The 22,465-nt window shown below is 35.7% G+C and overlaps 1 protein-coding gene across 2 annotated transcripts in view; it reads left to right on the top strand.

Moving 5' to 3' along the window:
• Positions 1-22,465, top strand: part of FBXO8 (F-box protein 8) — a 57,019-nt gene that overhangs the window by 21,462 nt on the left and 13,092 nt on the right. Inside the window, exons 2-3 of one of the 2 annotated variants that reach the window (XM_049863994.1) lie at positions 2,493-2,829; positions 6,003-6,129. In XM_049863994.1, coding sequence (XP_049719951.1) covers positions 2,501-2,829; positions 6,003-6,129 — 456 coding nt within the window. In that variant the 5' untranslated portion in view covers positions 2,493-2,500. Of the gene's footprint in view, positions 1-2,492; positions 2,830-6,002; positions 6,130-22,465 lie in introns of those variants that run through there. The other variant, XM_049863995.1, reaches the window with a different exon arrangement.

The raw sequence follows: 22,465 nt of genomic DNA, 5'->3' as shown, positions 1-22,465 counted from the left end.
AAGAAGAATTGAGGTTGGGAATGAAACACTGTTGATACCCTTTCCTTTCTCCAAATGCTAGACTTATGACATTAATCTTCCTCAGGGTGATTTATGGCCCAGACGAAATCATCCAGTGTTCTTAGCCAGTATCAAGGACTGCTGTAAAGGGAAAAAGAAGTCCCGAAACGGCAGCTTGCAGTATTGCTTAGCAGCAGAATAGACTGTGAGGTATAAGCTTGCAGTTTTCGTTGTCTGAACATGTGAAAATGAAATATAACCTTGCCCAGTTTTCTTTGAATTATGTGTACATGAGCCTCAACCCTCCAACCTCTCCAGCATTTTTCTTTTTTTTTTTTTAAAGAACCAGCTGCTAGCTTTACCTCTTTCTACCTGCCGGATGCTTTCTGAATCACAGTATTCAGTGCTCAATTTAAGTGGTCCCCATTAAAGTCCAGAGCCTAGGGAAATCACCAGGATTCTCTGTTCCCTAGCAACAACCCTGAGAGTAACAACAGCTGCTTAACCATATGTCACTAGAAAGATGTTGTAGTGGAACTATACAGAAATTTATGTTAAATGCCTGAAATCTTAAAATTCAAACATGATAGTTACCATGTTTGATTATTTACCTTTCGTTGTGCAAAGGCAAAAGAGAAGAATAAATTTTGTGGTTAAAATGACAGCATATAGGCTAGATGAGCTTGACAATTAATGCAGTTTCTAGGCATTTTCTTGCAAAGTTAAATATGAATAGCCCTGATGAAAATAAAATACCTTTCTTTTTGACTGGGAGTCTTAAACTCAAAATTAAGTTTTACTTATGTTGTAATATGACATGGCACATTCAAACATTAAGCAAACATAAAAAAAAAAAAAAAGCTCCTTATAAATTTTGTTGATAATCTGTATTTTTAAGAATTTAATTTTTATAGTTTAGCCATACATTTAGGAACTGATACTATTATTGTGGTATGTGTCATAGGTGAGGGAGGCATCTTTTGGGGCTTTTTTACTAAATTTCCCCACATCTTTAAATTATTTAAGTATTGATTCTATTCCTTCTTTTTCTGCTCCTATCCTTTTATAGCTTAAGCTTTTGGAATTCCATGCAGTTCTTTGTAAAGGACGAGTTAGAAATTATACTGGACTGTTTTTTCTTTTTTGACCAAGTGACCCATTATAGTGGCCATTATCCAAACAAGAGCCAGTAACTCAGTAAATATATAAGAGGCTCATGCCTTTTTTTCAGCCTTAAAAAACAATCTTTGACATTCTTTTAAGTTCTACTCAAATTTCAAATTATTCCAAATTTCAGAATTCCTGGTCACAGTTTTGTGAGTCCTTATTGTAAACAGCTAATTAAAACCATGTTTTAAGTTCAGGTCATGCTTATGGTCATGGAAGTTATTTGATATATATATATATATGATTTTTATGTGGGAATCAGTATTTTTCTAAATTTTTGAAAAATACATGTCAGTAGTCAACTTGGGTTTATAAAATAAGAATTTATTTGGAGGACAGATCATGAAAATAATTATTTGTATTAGTTAAGAATTTTTTCTGGTTTAGTTTTTCCCGGTGAATTTGTCCAGAAAAAGGCTGCATATTTTAAAGCCAACACCAAATAGGAAGTCTTGGCCAGTTGTTTTCTAAATATTTTTATACTTAAAGTCCAGTATACATAATAGATAAGAGTATAGCTCATCTAGTTGAAGGTCAGTGTAACAGATAAACGAATATAGCTGCTGTGGTTAAAGGTCACGTAGAGGTGGGAGAGACTGAATACACCCTCCCTGGCACCTCTGAGAAATCCATAGGGCTGTATGGAGAATAATTCAAAAATTAGTCAACAGTATGCTTTTTAATTTAAAGCAACAACAAAACCAGTCAGTTATTACTGAGCTATTTTTCATGGAGTTCTAGGTGTCTAATTTATAAAGTTTCTGAATTAGACTTCAGGGCCCATGTTACATTTTATTATAGTCTACAGCGTAAGTGTACACTGGCAAGAATTAAACTAAAAGCCTGTTTCACAGCTGTTATGCATCTGGGAGTTTGGTTAAAAGGGTCTTGCTAAGCTTAGCCTGAGTTGTGATAAAAAGCAGGGTCTAGAGACCTTTTAACTCAAGTCCAGTGCTCTGATCAGAGCTATATTTAATACTGGCCCATAAGTCTACATAATTATAATTTGTAAGAGTCTTTAGGACATCAGTAACTTTTAAGTCTTACCAGGTGAAAAATGATTATGTCACCTGTGGACTTTAAAAGTAGCTAGCCAACTGAGATAAAGATGACAATCAAACCAAATATTTTTGAAATTTTCTGTCTCAGTTTTGAACTTACAGTGTTCCAACTATTCATTGTAACATACTACTACTTTTAACATGCCTTAATGAGGAATTTTAATTCCGATTAATGAATGCTTCATGTCAGATTTGTTATATCACTGAGAAAGATGGGTTACTTTTTTAATGTAAGCCTCTTGTTACACTCTGGCTTTCTCCCAGTCTTGCAGATGGGTCAGGGGCTGTGGAGAGTGGCCAGAAACCAGCAGCTACAACAGGAAGGCTATAGTGAGCAAGGCTACCTCACCAGAGAGCAGAGCAGGAGAATGGCTGTGAGCAACATCTCTAATGCCAATCCTCGTAAACAAGTCCAAGGAGGCATTGACATATATCATCTTCTGAAGACAAGGAAGTCTAAAGAACAGGAAGGATTCATTAACTTGGAAATGTTGCCTCCCGAGCTAAGCTTTACCATCTTGTCCTACCTGAATGCAACTGACCTTTGCTTGGCTTCGTGTGTTTGGCAGGACCTCGCTAATGATGAGCTTCTCTGGCAAGGGTAAGTCAAACCCACCGAGATTTGATTCAGATAGCTTTAAGAAGAATCATGTTTAAGTGTTCCTTTTAGAATAGGTATATATGTATAATGAAATATTTATTTTTAACTTGTGTTTGTACTTTGAGTTGTTTGTCATTAAAACCTGGAAAAATAAGGATTACAGTTATTACATTCAAAGGTGATACTGGGAACAGAAAGACAGTATAAAGGAATATATTCTGATTATGAGTATTCTAATCGCTTTACAGTCAGGTTACCAATCAAAATGTATTAGTTTATTGTAAATCAGAAATTGTCAGTTTATTCTAAAAATACAGCAGAATCGTGAAATGAGAATTTATAATCCGAAACTTAGACTGTTCACTCGGCTGGTATCGTTTGTGTCTCCCGTGTATGCGTCCTGTCTGACAGATAACCATACTTAAAAATCCATAAACATTTCCCAAGTCTTATTGTTTTCATTGGTTACGAATGGAGTAGATACGTGTTTTTTGTTTTAATTTACCAGGTACTTCTTTCTGTCAAAGATGCCAGAACATTAACTAGTGAAAACTTTATCTACTGTGGTAACATTAGGTAGAATAATCAGTCTACCTGCTGAACTAGAAGTATAGCATCAAAATTTAGCAGCTCTTGTACCAGTTTAAATTTAAACTCTAAATCTGAGAAAGTTTGGCAGAATAGAATCTGTTGTATTGAATCTAAGCTACTCCTTAAATTGCATCATGTAATTATGGGCACATGATTTCTTTTCTTTTTTTGTCTTTTTGAGTCCTGAAGGATTACCGGAGCAGGGATTTTCTAGCATTCGTGACCAAAGTATATTTAAGTTTTATTATTTCAAAATGGGATTTCACCAAGATATACACCATACCTAAAAAAAAAAGTCTTTTTAGACTTAAATAATAAAACTTAAGAGAATTAATAAATTGACAAGCTTTATTAAAAATGTTTTGTCATTAATGACATCCACATTTTAGGCTTTCCAATGCCACAGAATTACAGTATTAAATATAAGTTCATTTCTTAACCTCTGAACAGGTGAAAGTATCATTATCACCTTATTCCTTCATTGCTTTGTCATAGTGAAGATACTGCAGAAGTGAGAGGGAATCCTGTTAACTAATCGTGCTTACAGTGAATTGCCATTATTAATTTTTTAATTATTATGTGAGCATAAGAGAAAATGAAAGTACTTTAAAACTGGCTCATTCTTTGTTTGTAATCTCTGTCCTACATTTTAGTATTCCCAACAAACATAATTTGTGTTCTTACAGCTGAATTTACTAAAAAAAAAAAAAAAAGTTTATTTCCAGGCTTACCTGAACTAAATCAGAATGTATTCTTCATTTGGTATTTAAACCTGGATTTATTCACTTCTGAAAGAAATGTTTCCTTTATTGTTTATCATGTAATGATGCCTGTTCTTGTGATACTCAGATTTTTTTTTTCCTTGAGGGTAAATTGCTTGTGCTTGAAATAAAAGGCTGGCTTAGCTTTTTTTTTTTTAGCTTTTAACTTTGCATGTGTTGGATACTTACTAATGTTGGGAGGTTCTGTTGCTTTCACATAGTTTAGTAATAAAGCTAAAAGTTATAGGACTGGATTGGAGACACTGCTGAAATATTGATAATTTTCTAAGCAAGCTATTATACTTAGTTTTAGAATTAATGATCTCATTGGTTGGTAAAAATAATACAAAGGTCTAAATTAACCAAGAAAAGGATGTTCTCATATTAAATCCTCACAATTTTTGGTGTTACAGGTTGAGAGAATAACTTTCTCTTATTTTCCTGTACTTTGTGGAGGGGGAAAAGAAGGAATTTTCAGGCGAAAGTCAATAATGAATGCGAGGAAGAGAAACTATTTGAATATGTTTATCTCTACAAGTAGCAGCTGTTTTTGAAAACACACAAAAGAAATCAGAGAATTTTGCGGCAAAGACTCATTAAAGGTGTATCAAAATATAGTTTCAGTGTTCAGTATGTCTTAGAGAATGCGCTTATTGGCTTAAGCATCTAAGTTATAAGAATTTCCAGGCATTATAATGAACCAGAACCAAACCTGTTGCCTTCGAGTCAGTTCCGACTCATAGCGACCATATAGGACAGAATAGAACTGCCTCACAGGGTTTCCAAGGAGCTGCTGGTGGATTCGAACTGCCGACCTTTTGGTTGGCAGCCGTAGCTCTTTACCACTGCACCACCAGGGCTCCAGGCATTATAATAAGATAAATTTTAACTTTCCACTAATAGCCAGTAACTAATGCCTCAGAACAAATCTGGAAACAATTCTTCCAATATTTAGAAAATAGTGTTTTGATTTACAAACTCGTAGCATTTTAGGTTTTATAGAATTTTTACACAGTAATGTATCAATGTGATGGAAAAAAATGAGTGTCTTGAAGCAATATCTTAAAAACAGCTCTGCTTGACATCATAGCTTTTGATGTATATGTTGAAGTTGTGGCATTAAAAATAATTTCTATGCTTAATATGTTTGTTAATATGTGTATTGTTAGAAAGTAGAAAGTTCTTCCCACCCCACCCCCACCCAGCAATCTTTTCCTGCATCTAATTTAGAGAGTAAATCACAGTGGAATACATAGCTGACTTAATAGACCCAATTTAGCTTATTAATGAAAGTTCAGCTTATTCGCTTATTAAGATTGCAAGCTCTGGAGTAAGACTTCGTGGGTTCAAATTCTGCCTGTACACATATTAGGTGTGTAACCTTGGGCAACTTATTTAACACCTCTGTGTTTGTTTCCTTCTTTGTAGCACCAACATCATAGGATTGTTATAAGGATTAAGCAAGTTAGTACAATTAAAATGCTTAAAATAGGGCCTGGCATTTAGTAAACAGTAAATGTTAGCCGTTATTACTATTATTATCAATAGTTTATATTTAACTTTAGGTAGTACTCATGAGTATCCTTAATCTTCATTACTTTCAATTAAGTGCTATCAAAATTGCTAAATTTCCGTCGTCTACCTGTCATACTCTAGAAAACAAATAAAAAATAAGTAAAAAATTAAGCATTTTAAACCTTAGAGCTATAAGAGCTAATAGTCTGTCATTTCACGGTACTATTTTGTCATGTGTATTCATGTTTAACCTAGGAAGTTAAATACAGTAATGTTTTCTTGCCTCATTTACTCTTATTTTTACAGGTTGTGCAAATCCACTTGGGGTCACTGTTCCATATACAATAAGAGCCCACCTCTAGGGTTTTCTTTTAGAAAATTGTATATGCAGCTGGATGAAGGCAGTCTCACGTTTAATGCCAGCCCAGAGGAGGTAGGTGAAGTACTTAAACATTTGTAATAGTTGAAGCCTTTTACTGTTTTGCTGCAGCTTTCCGGTATAAAAAAATTACAAGTAGAGTAACAAGCCATTGAACATACCTGTTCCATCACTCAGAAGCCCAGTACCTGAAGTTATTGCAACATGACACAGTAATTTTCACTGGAGTGTCATGTTCTACCCTTTCGGGGCGCACACTCTGTGTGGCAGCTTCCATGACATTTATGGAGTCCCCTTCTGGACCTGACTGAGGTGTTAGGACAGTATAATTGGACAGCACAGAATTCTGATAATCAGAACGTAGACTGTGTTCATTACATTCTGTCTGCAGTATTTCCTTCCTGTTTTATTGTTTCTACTTAGTAAAAATGTTCCTTTTATCAGAGATAATCACAGACGACATGGTTCTAGTTTCTGACATCAAAATGCTGTTTTTAAATAATACCTTTACCAATATAATTCCATGTGGACATAGAAACTCAAGATTCTGTTATAAAATTGAACTACTTTGTATTAATTATTCTTTCTCAAACTAATGCGTAGAAATGATCAAAATGTGAAGACCATTCTTTCACTGATTTTTTGTGTTCCGATTTTTATTACAATATATTCTGGAAAATTTCAGATTTTCAGAAATGTTTAAATATCTCCTAGACTTATTCTTACAGATCTAATGGGTAATATACAACACTCAGAGCAACTACTTTTTTGATGCATTATTTTCCTATGGAAAAATTTAACTGACAGTTGCTTTAATTTACTTAATTTTCAAAAGCTTTTTTTTTTTTTTTCATTTGTTGTAGAGATAGTAAGCACTACATAAATCATGTGGTCAAATATTTTCTAAAAGTATCTTTTGCCATGTTATAATTAAGGAAGTGTATCTACCATGTAAAATACTTGAATATCAAACAGAAGTACTCATTTTGTAAATATGTGTATATAATACAAATAACATCATATTTCAAAAAGTGAATTGATTTTCACTTGTTATATATGACTTCTTCCTGTGCTAAAATTTTTATGTACATAAATAAGAAATAAAATAAACTCCTTTGCGAAAGTTCACGGATACACATGCTCATTATCAGTTGCCTTAGCCTCAGAAATATAACAAACTGTATATGTGTATAAAATAAAGCCTTGTAGAATGTTTCAGTTTAGGTATATGTTCCCTTTCTCTTCTCCACTGTTTAAATGGGTTTTACTTTCAATGAATAGAAGACTGATGCTCTAAATGAAAATAGAATGATTTATAGGAAGTTAAAGTTCAAATTATATATTGGAAACCAGTATTAGAATCTCATGGTCTGTCCTTAGAAGACAAGCTATTTATCATAAGCTTAGGTTTTGTTACTTATTTCTTTATCGCAGATTTTTTCTGATGTCTTTTATTATACTATACGCTTGTTTTTAATTTGTTCTCAGTTAAATCCCAGGTATCTTCCTTATAAATACATAGCAACAGTGAGCATGTCAGCTTTCCGATCTTGCACTGTGGCAAGCTAGCTCTCTACAACAGATCCTACTGCACTTATGTATTTGAAGAGTGGCATGGTTTCAGGGCCTCTGTTATTCTTAATTCTTTGTTAGAATTAGATGTTAGTTGTTGCTAACTAAAACAATTTATATGAAGAGCTTTATAATAAAATCTATATTTTACCATAGTCTTATGAAATAAGATGATTACTGGAAAAGAACTGAGGCAGAATAGTACGATGTTTTATTCTAGACATGTAAGAATCAGGAAAGGCAACTATTACAAGCCCCAGTCTTTTGCCCAGTCTTTTTTTTTTTTTTTTAATCAACATACTGGCTCCCGTCATGAATTATACTGATTTTAGTAAAACTGCTGTCTTCTATTCATATCACTTGGAAATCTTATATTCTTAGAAAACATAACTTGGTAAGTATTTACAAATGTTGATTTACAAAGTCAGAAAATATAGGTATAACTGCTGATACTGATTATGGTAAGTAGTCATTTCTTGCTCGCTAAAGGAATACCAGTTTAAAGAAATTATAAAGCCATCCTTCTTATGCAAAGATGAAAATATATATTGGGCCTCATATACTAGATGAGTAGTTTTAAATATATGAATTGAAAAAATGAGATGTAAAAATATGTTTCCACCTTTGTAGCTACATATACCAGACTCTAGAGTTGTTGCTAGTACCTCCTCTAGAGTGTTTGGAGGTAGACAGAGAAAAGAGAGAAATTTAATTCCTTTTTTTATCTGACAAATTTTTCTTTTTTATATTTAACCCAGTGATTGCTAAAAGAGAGGATTGAAGTTACTAGTTAAAAAATAAGATTTTTTTGATCTTCCAATTTTACTTATCCATCCTACCTGCCATTATCATTGAGAGTTGGCTGTATTTTCTTTTTCTTTACTTCCTGGATTGATTTAAAGCTGTCCTGGGGCATTCCAGAAGTATTGAATTCGCCAGTCTGAAAGGAAGGGCATAGAGCTGAGAGGCACAGAGCTGAACCACTCAAAGTGTCAAGTAGCTCCAGAATTCTGATTCTGTACTTTTTCAAACACCAGTAATTTAGCAGGTGTCACCTAATACCAGAATAGAATTCTTTGTCAGAATGCACTTAGACCATAAATAGGCAGAGAAAGACATTGGAATACACTTGATAGGTGCGGAGAAGTGAGGGAAATCACTTTAATTGTCTAAATTCTGTACTTTCTTTCATTGACTAATATAAATAATTACTGTCAATTTGGTTAATTGTTAACCAAGCCAAGTCTTCCAAATTGAAATCATGTAAGTAAAATAGTTATCCTGATAGATGTTATTATAAACAACTTGTCTGTATGAGTCACACTTTAGCCATCAGTAGAGTGGCTCTTGCCAAGTGTTGAGTAGTAGAAATAAGGGAGTACTTGTTGGAGATTGATTTACTTCCTCCTACTGGAGCACAGTCATTGGGACGTATTATTTTGGGTTCATCTAAGCCTGAGAAGTAAATTAGTTTTAACAGTATATTTAAATATAAGTGGTGTTCATTACAAGTGCCTGAGATGAGATGTATACAATTGTTCAGTATTATAAAAAGTCTTTTTCATAATTTCTAGTTCTGTACTTAAGATTTTGATAGCAAGCATCATTAAAATATTATAAAAATAAGAATACTTACAGCCACAGGGAACAAGATTCTCCAAAGGACACCGTTCATGTCATGGATGTGGGTAACCAAACTCCACAGCACCTGCTGGCAGTGGCTCATGGGGTGGGGGAGAACACCTGCACAGTTTGTGGTACGATTATCTGGCACGCTCTTGTTCTATGCATGGCGTTGTGATCTCAGCTGTGTGTAACGTCCTGATCTTCTGCATGAGCTTGCTCACTTGGTGGCAGGTGCCCACATTCTAATAAAGGAATGTGCTGAAAGCTGTCAATGTGTATTAGGCTGTATTTCTTCTGCATGTACAAGTCGTGTGTGTCATCTTTATTCCATTAGCAGTTTTATAATAAAGTAATTTTACTTGCCAACCCATAAGCTATATTCCTTGTGTTGCATTTAGTGTGTAAAACACTTTATGACATAATTTTTTTTTAATTCAGACCCTGAAAAATTGGTAGTGAACATAGTTTAACATTAATCTATTATAGGCTTATTTTTGTTTGTGTAAAATATATTTTTAAAAGGAGGTTTTGTGTGTGTGTGTGTGTGTGTGTGTGTGTGTGTGTGTGTTTTATAGTAGCCTCAATAAAAACTAATGGAGTTGGATAAAAGAAATTTTTTAAAACTATGTAAGCACTTTTTTCCTGTGTTCATACAGAAAGACTCACATGCATACAATTTTATGTATTTTACTAAATTTGTCTTGAATCAAATCTATTATGAGATATATTCTTTAGATCAATTTTTCCACAGGATAAATAGACATGGTTAAAGGGGTTCCCAAGTCTTACAAGTTTGGGCAGTGATAGGTTATGAGGAGTCAACTTATTTTACAACTTTTCAGACACTTTTGTACATTAATATACATTGTGAATATCTAAGAGGAGGATGTTTTATGCAGTGTTTTCCAACTTCTTTTGACCATGGTATCTTTTTTTTTTTGGTAAAAAAATATTGCAGGGGGCACATTTTGAGATACACTAGTATAAGATTTCTGTAATCGTACTATGTATAAATAAATATGTATTCTTAAAGAATAGACATCTAGATTGAAAGGTTGTTCCCTAACAGTTATCTAACGCTTATTTTACCTATAGTCTAGTCTTTGCTTTTATTAAAAATTACAGATTTATAATTATTTTTTTGTTTCCTTTGGTTTTATAGTTTTTATCACAAAAATACTGAGAGTTCAGTCTTCATAGACTGGAAGGTTTTTCCATGTTATGTATGTTGATTTTCATCTAATATGTTAAGGACAGTACCAATTTGGAAAATAAGGGTAAGAGCACTAACCTGAGAGTACTATTGAATTTACATTGATGTAAGTATCCATGCCAAATAATTTGCTAAATTAACATTATAGTCGTTATATTCTTGGTGTCTGCTTCTCTACACTAACTCTATTACATCTTGGTTTCTCTTGAAACACACAGATACTCTCATTGAAGGCTGGCAGGCCACTAAGGTGCTTTTAGTTTTGCCTTCTGAGGTTTTATCTTATCTTTAGTTCTATAGGCCTAAAAATTTGACTTTATCTTTCTAATGAAAGTGCATCAGTTTCTCTTGAATAAACTTACTTTATAGGGCAGTGAATAAGAACCTAAGCTGAGCTGACAATAAGACATGTATGCTTTGAACAATGGCTGATAGCATAAGGAAAGAGAAAGATAAACTCAAATTACTAGGTTCTTGGCTCATGGTATAAACTAAAATCTACCTGAAAATAATGGGGTCCTCACTGCCCTTCACTATGCTGATCCACTCAGCTAATTCTACATTTTATCATCTGCTACTTGTAATGCCCTGGATGTATCAGCTAGGATGTTTTTTGGCTGCAAGAAACAGAGAGCCTAACTAATAGTGACTTAAACTATATACACTTACTTATTTAAAAAGAATCCTAAAGATAGGTCTCCCAGAATTATTTCAGTGATTCAGTGATCTTATCATTGGCCCTCAGGGTATTGGCTTTTGTCCTCTCAATTACAAGATACTTCTCATAGCTCAGAGTATTACATTCTCACATGATAGTGCCCCCTGTGCAAAGAAAGGTGAGAGGGCAGAAAAAACTCACTCCTCATATTCCTTACCCTTATTAGGTGAAAAAAAATCATTATCAGAAGCCTTCAGTATACATCTGCTAATTTCTTATTGGTCAGAACTGTATTACACGAGCACCCCTTGACCAGTAGAACAAAACTGGAAGGATTGCATGGTTGGCTTCGATGTACCATGATTCACAACTGTAGCTGAGATGCTAAAAGCAACAGAGAGAAGGGAATAGCCTTTGGGCAGGTACTCCAGTGTCTGCCCTACTATCTTAACTAGTGAACCACTTGCAAAATTTGTAATTTGGCTTCTCGTTTCTTGTCTCTGCTAGTTTAGAGCCCTTAGTACCCAAAGGAAGAATATTGACACCAGAGACACAACAATTTGAATTGAAAACTGAGACTACTTTCTTCCCATTTTAGGTCCTCTTTCCACTAAGCCAACAGACCAAAAAACATATATTTTTTTTTTTTCCCACTAAGCCAACAGACCAAAAAACAAGAGGAGGTAGTTATGTTGTGGTTGGGGTGAGTAAGCCTAATTAAAAGAGGGAAGTAGTTATTACTGCACCATTGAGAAAAAGAGGAGGCCATAGGTAGAACTCACAGGATGTCTTAGAGTTCCTTCTAACACCACAATATCCTATGATAAGAGTACTGAAAAGATCACAGTAGCCCTGTATGGGCAGGGCTTAGATCCCATTACTCAGACTTCTCACTAAAAAACCTTAACCATCTGAGAGGCTGGCTCCATTCCCAGCCCCAAGAATTGAATGTAGATTCGTCCAAGCTAAATCATGTTAATATGCCTCTTTGCTTCCACGGCTTTGATGTAATCCAGTTCTGACTAGAAGATGGGAGGAGACATGTGTGGGAAAAGATTTTTTTTTTTTAGGTTTTAGAAAGAGGCAAAAGGAAGTAATGCTTTGTGTGTGTTTGTGTTTCTCTCTGGACATTGGCGTATGAGGATGTAATGACGGCCACCTGCAACCATCTTGCCGTTATGAAGGGTTTTAGCCACACACTGAGAATCGCAAATTGGAAAGAAAGAAAGAATTGGGCGTATTATGCCATCTGTGAGGCTAACAACCTTGGAGCCATATTAGTTTGGAACTTCCTGTTATATAAGTTAATAAATCCCTTTAGGTTATTTTGAATTGGAGTTTCTATTCTTTGCCACCCAAAACATCCTGATTTATTGTCTTTTTTAATGATCAATTTTATTTTCATTGTTATTGAGAATATACACAGCGAACATATACCAATTCAACTGTTTCTACGTGTACAGTTCCATGGCATTGATTAGTCTTCAAGTTGTGTTAACTGTTCTCATCCTTCTCTTCTGAGTTGTTGTTCCCCCATTAATATAAACTGCCCATCCCCAAAGTTTCCTGTCTTATCTTTCAAGTTGCTGCTGTCAGTTTGATCCCATATAGATAGATTTTTAAAGAACATAATGCTCAAGGCAGACATTCTTTACTCATCTTGATGTATTCTTCTTATTGTTATTATTAGTGCTATTACCAAACTCATATGAGTTTGGTATGTAATCCTGAACACAATTACTTTTTATAAAAATAAATGTAACTAATTCTCTTTAGTAGAGCAATTAAGTGTTGTTCCCAAATTTGTTGATGAGAATGTAGTTAGAGCAAAAGGAGCTGGTTCACAGTGAGAGGAGTCCCTCATGGAATGTAGCTTAAACCGCTATCCTCTCTGTAAAGATTGTTTTCCCGAAGGAGCTGGAATGCTGAAGTTCATTGTCAAAGTCTCCTTCTCTTGATCAGCATTGGAGTCAAAGTGCAAAATTATGGCTCTCAGACACTGAATTGCATTCTCTGTCTAGACAAGTTAATACCTTCAATTCTGGTTATAGCCAGTCAAGACCTACTAAACAGGAGGCCATTCACTTTTCTCAAGGGCAACCTGGTGTGTGTGTGTATTTATATTTATATATATAAATAGATACTTATTTTTAATCATCCATCATATGTAGATTTCATAGTTTAAGAAGGCAACTTTATCCTGGGTCAGCTTCATTTTATACCTGACTTAACCATGCTGCATGCTGACCCCCATTTTTTCCAAGAGTCATTCTAGCATGTAGTTAAGAATCATTGCACAGAAGGAGGTTTGTAGACTCAGGGTAAGGCTTTTAGAAGCTTCAAAGAGAAACAAATTGCCAGAACCCTCTTCTAGCCTGAATCTATTAGAAAAGAGATCAAGTCTAAATTATTCCTTCGTTCGTTCATACAGCAAACCACCTGACACATTGTGCTCCTATTTTCCTTTATATGCTGTGATAGATAGATGGCTACCATTGAGTCAACTCCGACTCATGGTGACATTATGTACAACAGAACAAAAAGTTGTCTGGTCCTGAGTTATCCTCATGATCTCCAGCGTATTCGAGTCCATCATTGTGGCTGTTGTGCTAGCCTGTCTCACCATGGGTCTCCCTGACCGTCACTGGCCCTCTACTTCACCAGACTTGGTGTCGTCCTCCAGCAATTGATCCCTTCTGATGATGTGTCCAAAGCAAGAGTCAGATGGTGTCCTGTTGTGATCCATAAGGTTTTCTTTGGTTAATTTAGGAAGTAGATCACCAAGTCTTTCTTCCTAGCCTGGAAGCTCCACTGAAACCTGTCTACCATGGGTGACCCTGCTGGTATTTGAAATATCAGTGGTATAGCTTCCAGAATCACAGCAACATGCAGGCCACCAAAGCATGACAAACTGACAGACAAGTGGTGGACTGTGCTATGGGAGACACTGATTTGTTATCTCATTATTGAGGTACTAATTTGTTATCTCATTTGGGTAAGAGTAAACTGGAATTAATGGGCAATGTACTCGTTTAGAATTTTAAACTAGAGGAAATAATAAAATTAGAATATTTCAGCACCTCCACCCACACCACTTGTACCACCAATCCCAAGTAATAAAAAAGTGAAATGCTAAAATGAGCAAGATTTTTTCTTCTTTGTTTGAATTTTATTTTTGTTACCAGTTTAGAAAAATGTACCTAGAGTCTTTGCAATGTTGTATTGTTTTAATTTCAAAGGAAAATCTGTTTGCTTTTTATTTCCTTATTATACTCTGCCTGACCACCGTGATACCTCCAAAGCGTTTTTCCTTATCTTATGTGTCCAGGGTTTCATTGGAACTTGATGCCACTTTTTAGGTTTACATTTTCAGCTTTAATGTCCAAGGTAGTTGTCTCTCCTACATGTCTTTCCTGAATTTAGCAATTGTTGCTACCAGAGTCACAGTAGATGTCACTTCAAAATATGAGCTGTCCATCTGAAATCCGAAAGACATCTCCTCCATTTTTGGGTGTCATCAATTAAGGCATCCATCTGTTTAACTGCTGCTTTTAAAGCATGGGAGCATGAAGGAAACACTGCATGAAATAGAATTTTTTTTAACCAACTAACTGTAGTGTACCTTTATCCATAAGATTATGTAACACTTTCTTCTTTTGTATCATAAATAAAGTTTTTAGACAATGACTTCATCATAATCAAAGCCTAAAGGTTTTTGTGAAACACTTTTGGCCATTGTCAGTTAAATACAGCATCACAGTGACATGGTGCTTTTCATCATGTGGACTGGTGACTTCAGCCTTTGAGAGTTTATAATTTGAGGCATTTCAAACTATACTGAGGTTTTATCTGCACTTCTTATTTGGTTCAACTCATAGTTTGGTTTGGTTTGGTTTTTACTTTTTCCCTTAGTTGAATTATCCTTAAATGTTAACAGCTTCTCTTGAAAGTCAACTGAAAGCTTTGTACAGATAGACTCAGATATTCATTAAGTATCTCTGGCACTTACTAATTATGTGATTTTGGTCTTGGGCAAATTACTTAACTCTCTGTGCTTCCTCCCCATCTGTAAAATGGGGATAATAATAGTACCTATCTAATGATGGTGTTGTGAAGATTAAACGAAATAACATATGTTAAACACTCACTGCCTGTGTTTGTACTACAGGTACAACTATAACAACATAGAAGAGCTAGTAGGCCTTGTGGTTCTTCCTCTCCTGGAACTTTCAGATTTTAGTAGGTAGCTGTGTTTGACAGTTGAGTAATAGTCCTTGAAGTGTCTATCAGCCACACCAGCATCTTCTAGTTTTAGTGCTACTCTTTGCCTTTAGTTGCATTTCCTGGCATGTGATGAGGAGCCCCGGTGGCTCAGTGGTTAAGAGCTACGGCTCCTAACCAAAAGTCAGCAGTTTGAATCCACCAGTCGCTCCTTGGAAACTCTGTGGGCAGTTCTACTCTCTCCTGTAGGGTCGCTATGAGTCAGAATCGACTTGATGGCAACCTTTTTTTTTTTTTTTTTGACGTGTGATAAGCAGTCTTTTGCATATATAGTGACTTTTTGTTTCAATGGTACTGCTTAGTTTAATCTTTTTTGAAGACATTTTCAGCAACAACTAATACTGTTGTTGATTGCTGTCAGGTTGATTCTGACTCATAGTGACCCCATGTGTGCAGAATACAACTACCCCATAGGGTTTTCAAGGCTGTCACCTTTTCGAAGCAGATCGCCAGGTCTGTTTTCTGAGGTGCCTCAGATTCGAACCATCAGCCTTTCCACTAGTAGTCGAGCGCTTAACCGTTTGTGCCACCCAGGGACTCCAAACAGTAACTAGGGGTCCAAAATAACTTTGCGATTAAAACAAGTACCTTGGTGCTATTTAAATACCTGAGCTGAAATGCTGGTAGAATGAACAGATATTTTCATTATTTGAATAACTAAGTATACACAGGTGCTAATCCCAACTCACTTCTCTGCTTGTCTGCTATTGAGTTTTTTTTTTATTTATTTCAAATTGTTTCAGAATTGTTAAAACATTTATAAACATACATCTTAAAAGCTACATTATAAAACTAGAGTTTTTACTTATTTACAAAAGTAGAATTATTTAAATAGTTGCATGTTACAAAGGCAATATTTGTGATTTTTATAAAACAGGAATTCTAAATAAGCAAACATCAAAGATCAAATGTGTCATTTTCTCATCCCTTAACCTGACAGAGTTTTATCTCCATATTTGATTAGAATGCTTTCTTTTTCCAGTGTAGAGACAGGTTAGAGATAAAAGGGGCTTTTCTAGGAAGTTTGCCGTAGCTACCAACGTTTGCTATAATTACAGTAATGATGTTTATAACTAACTTGTCAGTAGCAATTTATCATTTAAAAAATGCCTTTGTATGCATCATTTTATTGAGCCATCCTAGTCACCGATGTGTTATTTTACTATTTGGAGCTGAAAAACTAACTGAGTCATTTATTTAAGTAAATAAAATTGTTATTTATTTAAAATCTTAGATAACGAGGTTTCATGTAATTTAGTCTGATGTCGTTGCTTTCCCATGAAAACGAAGAAGAAAGATCTGTTCTATACCTCCCCTCCATTTTACTGGGTCCCCATTAGAGGGAATTTTCTGTTTTTCCTTTGATTTTCTTTTAACATGTGAACTTCACTATTAACAGCTTCTGTGTACAAATGGGATCCCTGGGTGGTACAGACAGTTAATGCATTTGGCTGCTAACTGATAGGTTGGCAGTTCAGGTCCACCCAGAGACATCTTGGAAGACAGGCCTGGTGGTCTACTTCTGAAGAATCACGCACTGAAAATTCTACTCTGACACCCATCGGGTCACCGTGAGTTGGAATCAACTCATGGCAAGTGGGTGGCTACAAATAATTTAAGGTGTGTGTGCGACTGTCCTTAGCAATTCCTCAGTATCCTGTACTTCAGTATATTGGAAAGTCTCCATAAATTTTGCTTGGAAGCCAATCCTTGCCATTTCAAACAAGATCTGTAAATAAACTGATTTCATCCCCCATCTCATACTCAGAACAGAACAGTGTGACTCTTCCGTTATCCTCCATACAAATGTGATGTTCTCACCATTTATTTCAGTGGCTGTACGTATCAGAGGGAACTGGCTGCAGGATATTCACACTCTCTCCTCACAACTGTCGCTTCTCCCACATGAGTACGGACAGTATGTACTCTCTCTTCTTCCTAGGGAAGGGAAGAGATTGAAATCACAGTCCAGATTGCAAACTGACATCAAAACTATCTTCATATTTCCTTCTCTATTTTAATTACTGTCTTTGCTCTTATTGTGAGTAACGCAGAGCCTTCTGGTGAATAGGATGATCATGAGTACCTCAATAAGAGGAGAGCATTGCTTGTTACTCCTTTACGTAATCTTTCTACATAAGACAGCTTTAAAAACTGAACATAGGTTTTACTTTTGTCTTTGAATCTAGTGACTAGATAGGAAGAACAATTATAATATGTTTGAGTAGTTGAAACTACCATGAATAAAATCAAGGTGCAACATTTCTGAAGTATTACACATAGAAAAGTGTACAGAAGGCAAGAGAACATTTATTGCAACACTTAGTGGGTAGAGTGAAATTAAATGACAGGGTAGAAACATGGATATCTATTCATAAACTTTGCCCATTAAGTAATCTGCTGGATTTATTTTACTTCAACTAAAAAGCAAGGTGTCAATTTCTTTGCGGAATAAATATCCCTATATAAATTATTCCCTATTCAAGCCTATGTTGTGATTTTCCTTAACTGCAGAGGACATGTTTTCTTATTAAATAGGGAGAGTGAGGATTGCTAGGCTGAAGAAAAATTAGTGGATTTTACATTTTTCTTAGCAGTTTTGAAAACACTGCAGCATGAAAGCAGTAGTCTTAACCATTACTGCATTTTTCAAACAAGACAATGAGAATACTCCCGTTTGGCCTGTAGAGGGCTGCCTCTGATGTGCTTAGCAGTGGTTAAGGGCTCAGGCTGCTAACCAAAAGGCCAGCAGTTCTAATCCACCAGCCACTCCTTGGAAACCCTGTGAGGCAGTTCTACGCTGTCCTGCAGGGTCACTATGAGTCGAAATCAACTCCATGTCGACAGGTTTGGGGTTTTTTTGTTTATTTTTTTCATCCAGAAAGTATATTTTTCATAATATATATTTGTATCTCCTAATATTTATATTGCTTTTAGTGTGACAGTGCTGCATTTCCTTTTAAATTTCAATTCTTTGTTTCAGAAGGCTTGAAAATGTATACTTGAAAATGAACATATCAGTTCTCTTGAAAACAAAATTAGAAATCAGGCTTGAAGTATTTTATTACTAAATTTTTTTGAACAAATTTTATTTCTAAAATTTAAGGATTTTTTTTTTTTAAGTCTTCAAAATGTCCCTTTAAAACAGTGACGCACAGTCTCCTGTTTGTTTTCCATTTTATAATGCTGTGGACAAGGTTTATTAGTAGCCATGGTACTGGATTTTACATTGCATACAAGGGCACATTTGAACAAATCTTGCTAAATTCCAGTTTTTTCTAAATTTCTTTACTAGAGCCGTTCCTCAGGAAAACAGAGGAAGGTACTCCCTAAGATGCTGCAGCTTCGTTTCATTAGGGATTTCTTTGCTGCAAACCAACGGTTACACGATGTTTTGCCAGATTTCTGTCTATGCTGACAGTACTTTCAGTACAGTTGTCAGTACTTTTTCATTTGGCTTTATGTGCCCAATTTTCTGGCATTCACTCTATTCCCAAATATAGTTTTTCTGGTGCTGAACAAATATGGCAGATTTTGCTTTTGGAGCTCACTGTGGGTAATAATGATTTGATTTAAAAAATAAGGCTTTCTTCAAAAGAGAGAAAATACAGATATTTATGTAATAGGAGAAAAGCTACCGAGTACAGATATCTGAAAACATGAGTTATAATGTGAAAAGATGCATTCTTACAGAAATGAGACTAAGATGTGCATTATGTGGGTAATTAAGCTCCAGTAATCTTTTTCTTTGATCTGAATTTCTCGTTAATAGTGGTTTAAGCAATTTGTCTATGTTCTGTTGAATTGCTTGTGTTTACTACCGAAACAAATCCAGTCATCAGGCCAATTTCATGTGGTGCAGCATTTGCTAACAAATCTTAGTGACATGTCCTGTGGAAACTGCTTTACAAATGTTCTTCATTTTTTTCCCTCCTTAAATCGCTGGAAACAACTGTTCTATTAAAGAAAACCTGACCAGGAGATGGGATGAGTTCTCGTTAACTTCACCAAGCTCTCATTGCACCTTGGCACTCTTTTTTTTTTACTCCTGGTGGGTTCTCAGCTGTAACCCACGCAATTGCTTGTAGAGATGTTCACCACTTTCCTCTAGGATACAAATCAGCTCTCTTTTCTAGCTCTTCCCAAATCGTTCCTCCTTCCTGAGAAAGAGAGCAACGTGGGCCATGCTTTCTGATTTTCTCACTTTCTTAATACAACTGCCTTTAAACTAGCTTGGCCTCTAGGCTTAGAAAAAGAGATCCTGGTGGTACAGTGGTTAAGCTCTCAGCTGCTAACTGAAGGGTTAGCGGTTTGAACCCACCTGCAGATCCGTGGGGGAAAAATGTGGCAGCCTGCTTCCATAAAGATTGGAAACCTTGTGGGGCAGTTCTACTCTGACCTCTAGAGTCACTGTGAGTGGAAATTGACTCTACAGCAGTGGATGTTTTAGGCGTAGAAAGCATTATAAATCCCACCTAGTCCCTGCTTCCTTTTCCTTGCCTGGCTGCTTATCTCCTCTTTCTCCTGCATTTCAACCTTTTTCTCTCTCAGTTGACTCTCTCCTTTGTCTTCTGACATTCATAGGTCTAAATTATCTTGAAAAAATTTGTTTGCCCTTTAACTTTGCCATTTATCTTTTTTCCTGCTTTATACCATATTCACTTCCCTTACCTTGGGCTTATTCCGTAGCCTTCTATACTTAAACCCCCACTACTCTTTGGGAACAGATACCTTGAAAGTTACTACTTGTTTTCCAGTCACCAAATCCAGTGGCTTCTTTTCCCATTTTAGTCTCCTTGCAGCCTTGGAAACCCTATGGGGCAGTTCTGCTCTCTCCTGTAGGGTCACTGTGAGTCCGAGTCGACTCGGTGGCAACAGGTTTTTGTGTTTTGTTTTGAGCTGCCTAAAAGAAAAAGGAAACCAGCCATGTTCCACACTAAAAAAAATTTTTTTTAATTCATTGCTGTCAAGTCAGTTCCAACTCATGGCAACACCACACGTTACAGAGTAGAACTGCTCCATAGGGTTTTTTTATGGAAGCAGAAGGCCAGGCCCTTCTTGCGCAGCACTACCAGGTGTATTCAAACTACGAACCTTCGGTTTAGTAGTTGAAGGCAAACTGTTTGCCCCAACTGGAAACCTCTGTTCTATGATAGACACTTTCATATCTTCACAATCACAATAGCCATCTGAGATTTTTACTGATGAGGAAACTGAGGCTCAGAAAGGTTGAGGAAATTGTTTACATTCACATAGCCATTAAGTGGCAGAGCCGTGATTCGGTCCCTCTTCTGAAAAAATACGCTCTTTCAGCTATTCTGTGTGATTGCATTACACACGCTTTTATTCTTTAAGTTGCAAAGGCTCTCGGCCTCTGGAACTTTATTCTATCCTTGTCCTCTCCGTTACCTGCTCCCTTACCGATTCTTATTCGAGATCCCTAATCAGTGTCTCCAATCCAGACTTTAGTTTTATTTTTACTCTATTCCATTGCCAACTACCTACCACGCCTTTCTGGTTTTATCTGTCATCACCTGAAATTCAACATTTCCAAGACCAAACTGATCTCCATTTCCTGTCACTCCATTTTTTTACTGTCAGTCATTTTCCTCTTCAGCTAAGCCAGAAACATAGTATCCTTTTCTTTTTTTCTTTTCATTCTCCCTTGGCCTGAGCCAGCATGTTTTTCAGATGCTCTTGCTTCTTATTTTCATATATGTAGCATATGGTTTTTTTGTTGTTGTTTGATTGGTTATTTATTTTTTACATTCATTTTTAGGATGTTTTTTTTCTTTCCATCTCTACTGCTTTTCCACATGTTCGAGCCTGGACAGTTACAGTAGCCTCCTGTGTAATTTTCCTCCCATTACGTCTCTTTATGTCACTGTCAAATTCATATTGCTTTGTCATGTTAACAACCTTTCTGAGGCTTCCAGTTGCATATGGGGTAGAGAAGAAACTTCTTACCCCAAAATTCAGCACTATTCCTACAGTGTGGTTCCAGACTTGTTCTTAAATCCTAGATAGTTCTCCCTTCTTTCCTAAAAATAGCCTGAGTTTTTGTCTTATAATGCTTATTGCTTGTCTAATACCATATTGACTGAACTATTCTTCTCCACTATTTCCCCTACTTCTGAGCTATCTAAAACATCTACTCAAATCTGATTTCTCCTAGGTGATTTTTTTCCTTTCATTTGAACTACTAAAACGCCTATATTTTCATACCCCTTCATTTAGGCCTTATTAGACTTCTGTAGGAAAAGCTGGTGGCATAGTGGTCAAGATCCTTATATCATTGATTTGTCACATGTGTGTGTTTGTTATTTGTGTACGCATCCGATCTGCCCAAATAGACTATGGATTTCCTTAGGGCAAAATTGTTTTATACTTCTTAGTGTCTCTCATTGAGTACCTTACATATAGTACTTTGTCCTTAACACATTTTTAAGTGAAGATGTAGACATTTTTAATATGTGTGTTTTAAAACTGGTATGTGTATATGTGTGTGTGTATATACAGATAAAAGTATATCTATTTTGCAAAGTAGTCTTTGTTGGTCTTTATATCTAAATCTTAAGTTAAATGGGTACTGTTTAAAATACCAAATTACTAATTGAAGATTTGTTAGTTTTTAAGTATGATTTACCAGTTTATCATTTTGCAGAGGTACATAAAGCCTAATACTGTATATAAGCAGGAGCTTGAGTGGTACAAGAGGTTTGCAGTTGGCTGCTAACCCAAAGGTTGGTGGTTCAAACCCATCCACAGGGCATAGGCCTGGCAATCTGCTGCCCTAAAGATTTAAAAAAAAAAAAAAAAAAGATTACAGTCTAGAAAATCTTATGGAGCAGTTCTACTCTGTAACACATGCGTTTAGCATGAGTGGGGGGCTGACTTGGCAGCTAACAACAATAGCAACAATACATGTGAATAGTCTATTGTCAAAATATAAATTTATCCCTCTGCTATGCTCCTCTAAAACTTTTTTTTTTTTTTAATGAAATCAGTGTTGGCTACTAATTTCCTTTCAGCTGACAAGA

This window comes from Elephas maximus, chromosome 21, assembly GCF_024166365.1.
Source record: "Elephas maximus indicus isolate mEleMax1 chromosome 21, mEleMax1 primary haplotype, whole genome shotgun sequence".
Lineage (NCBI taxonomy): Eukaryota > Metazoa > Chordata > Mammalia > Proboscidea > Elephantidae > Elephas > Elephas maximus.
This window is presented reverse-complemented; position numbering and strand designations above follow the sequence as displayed.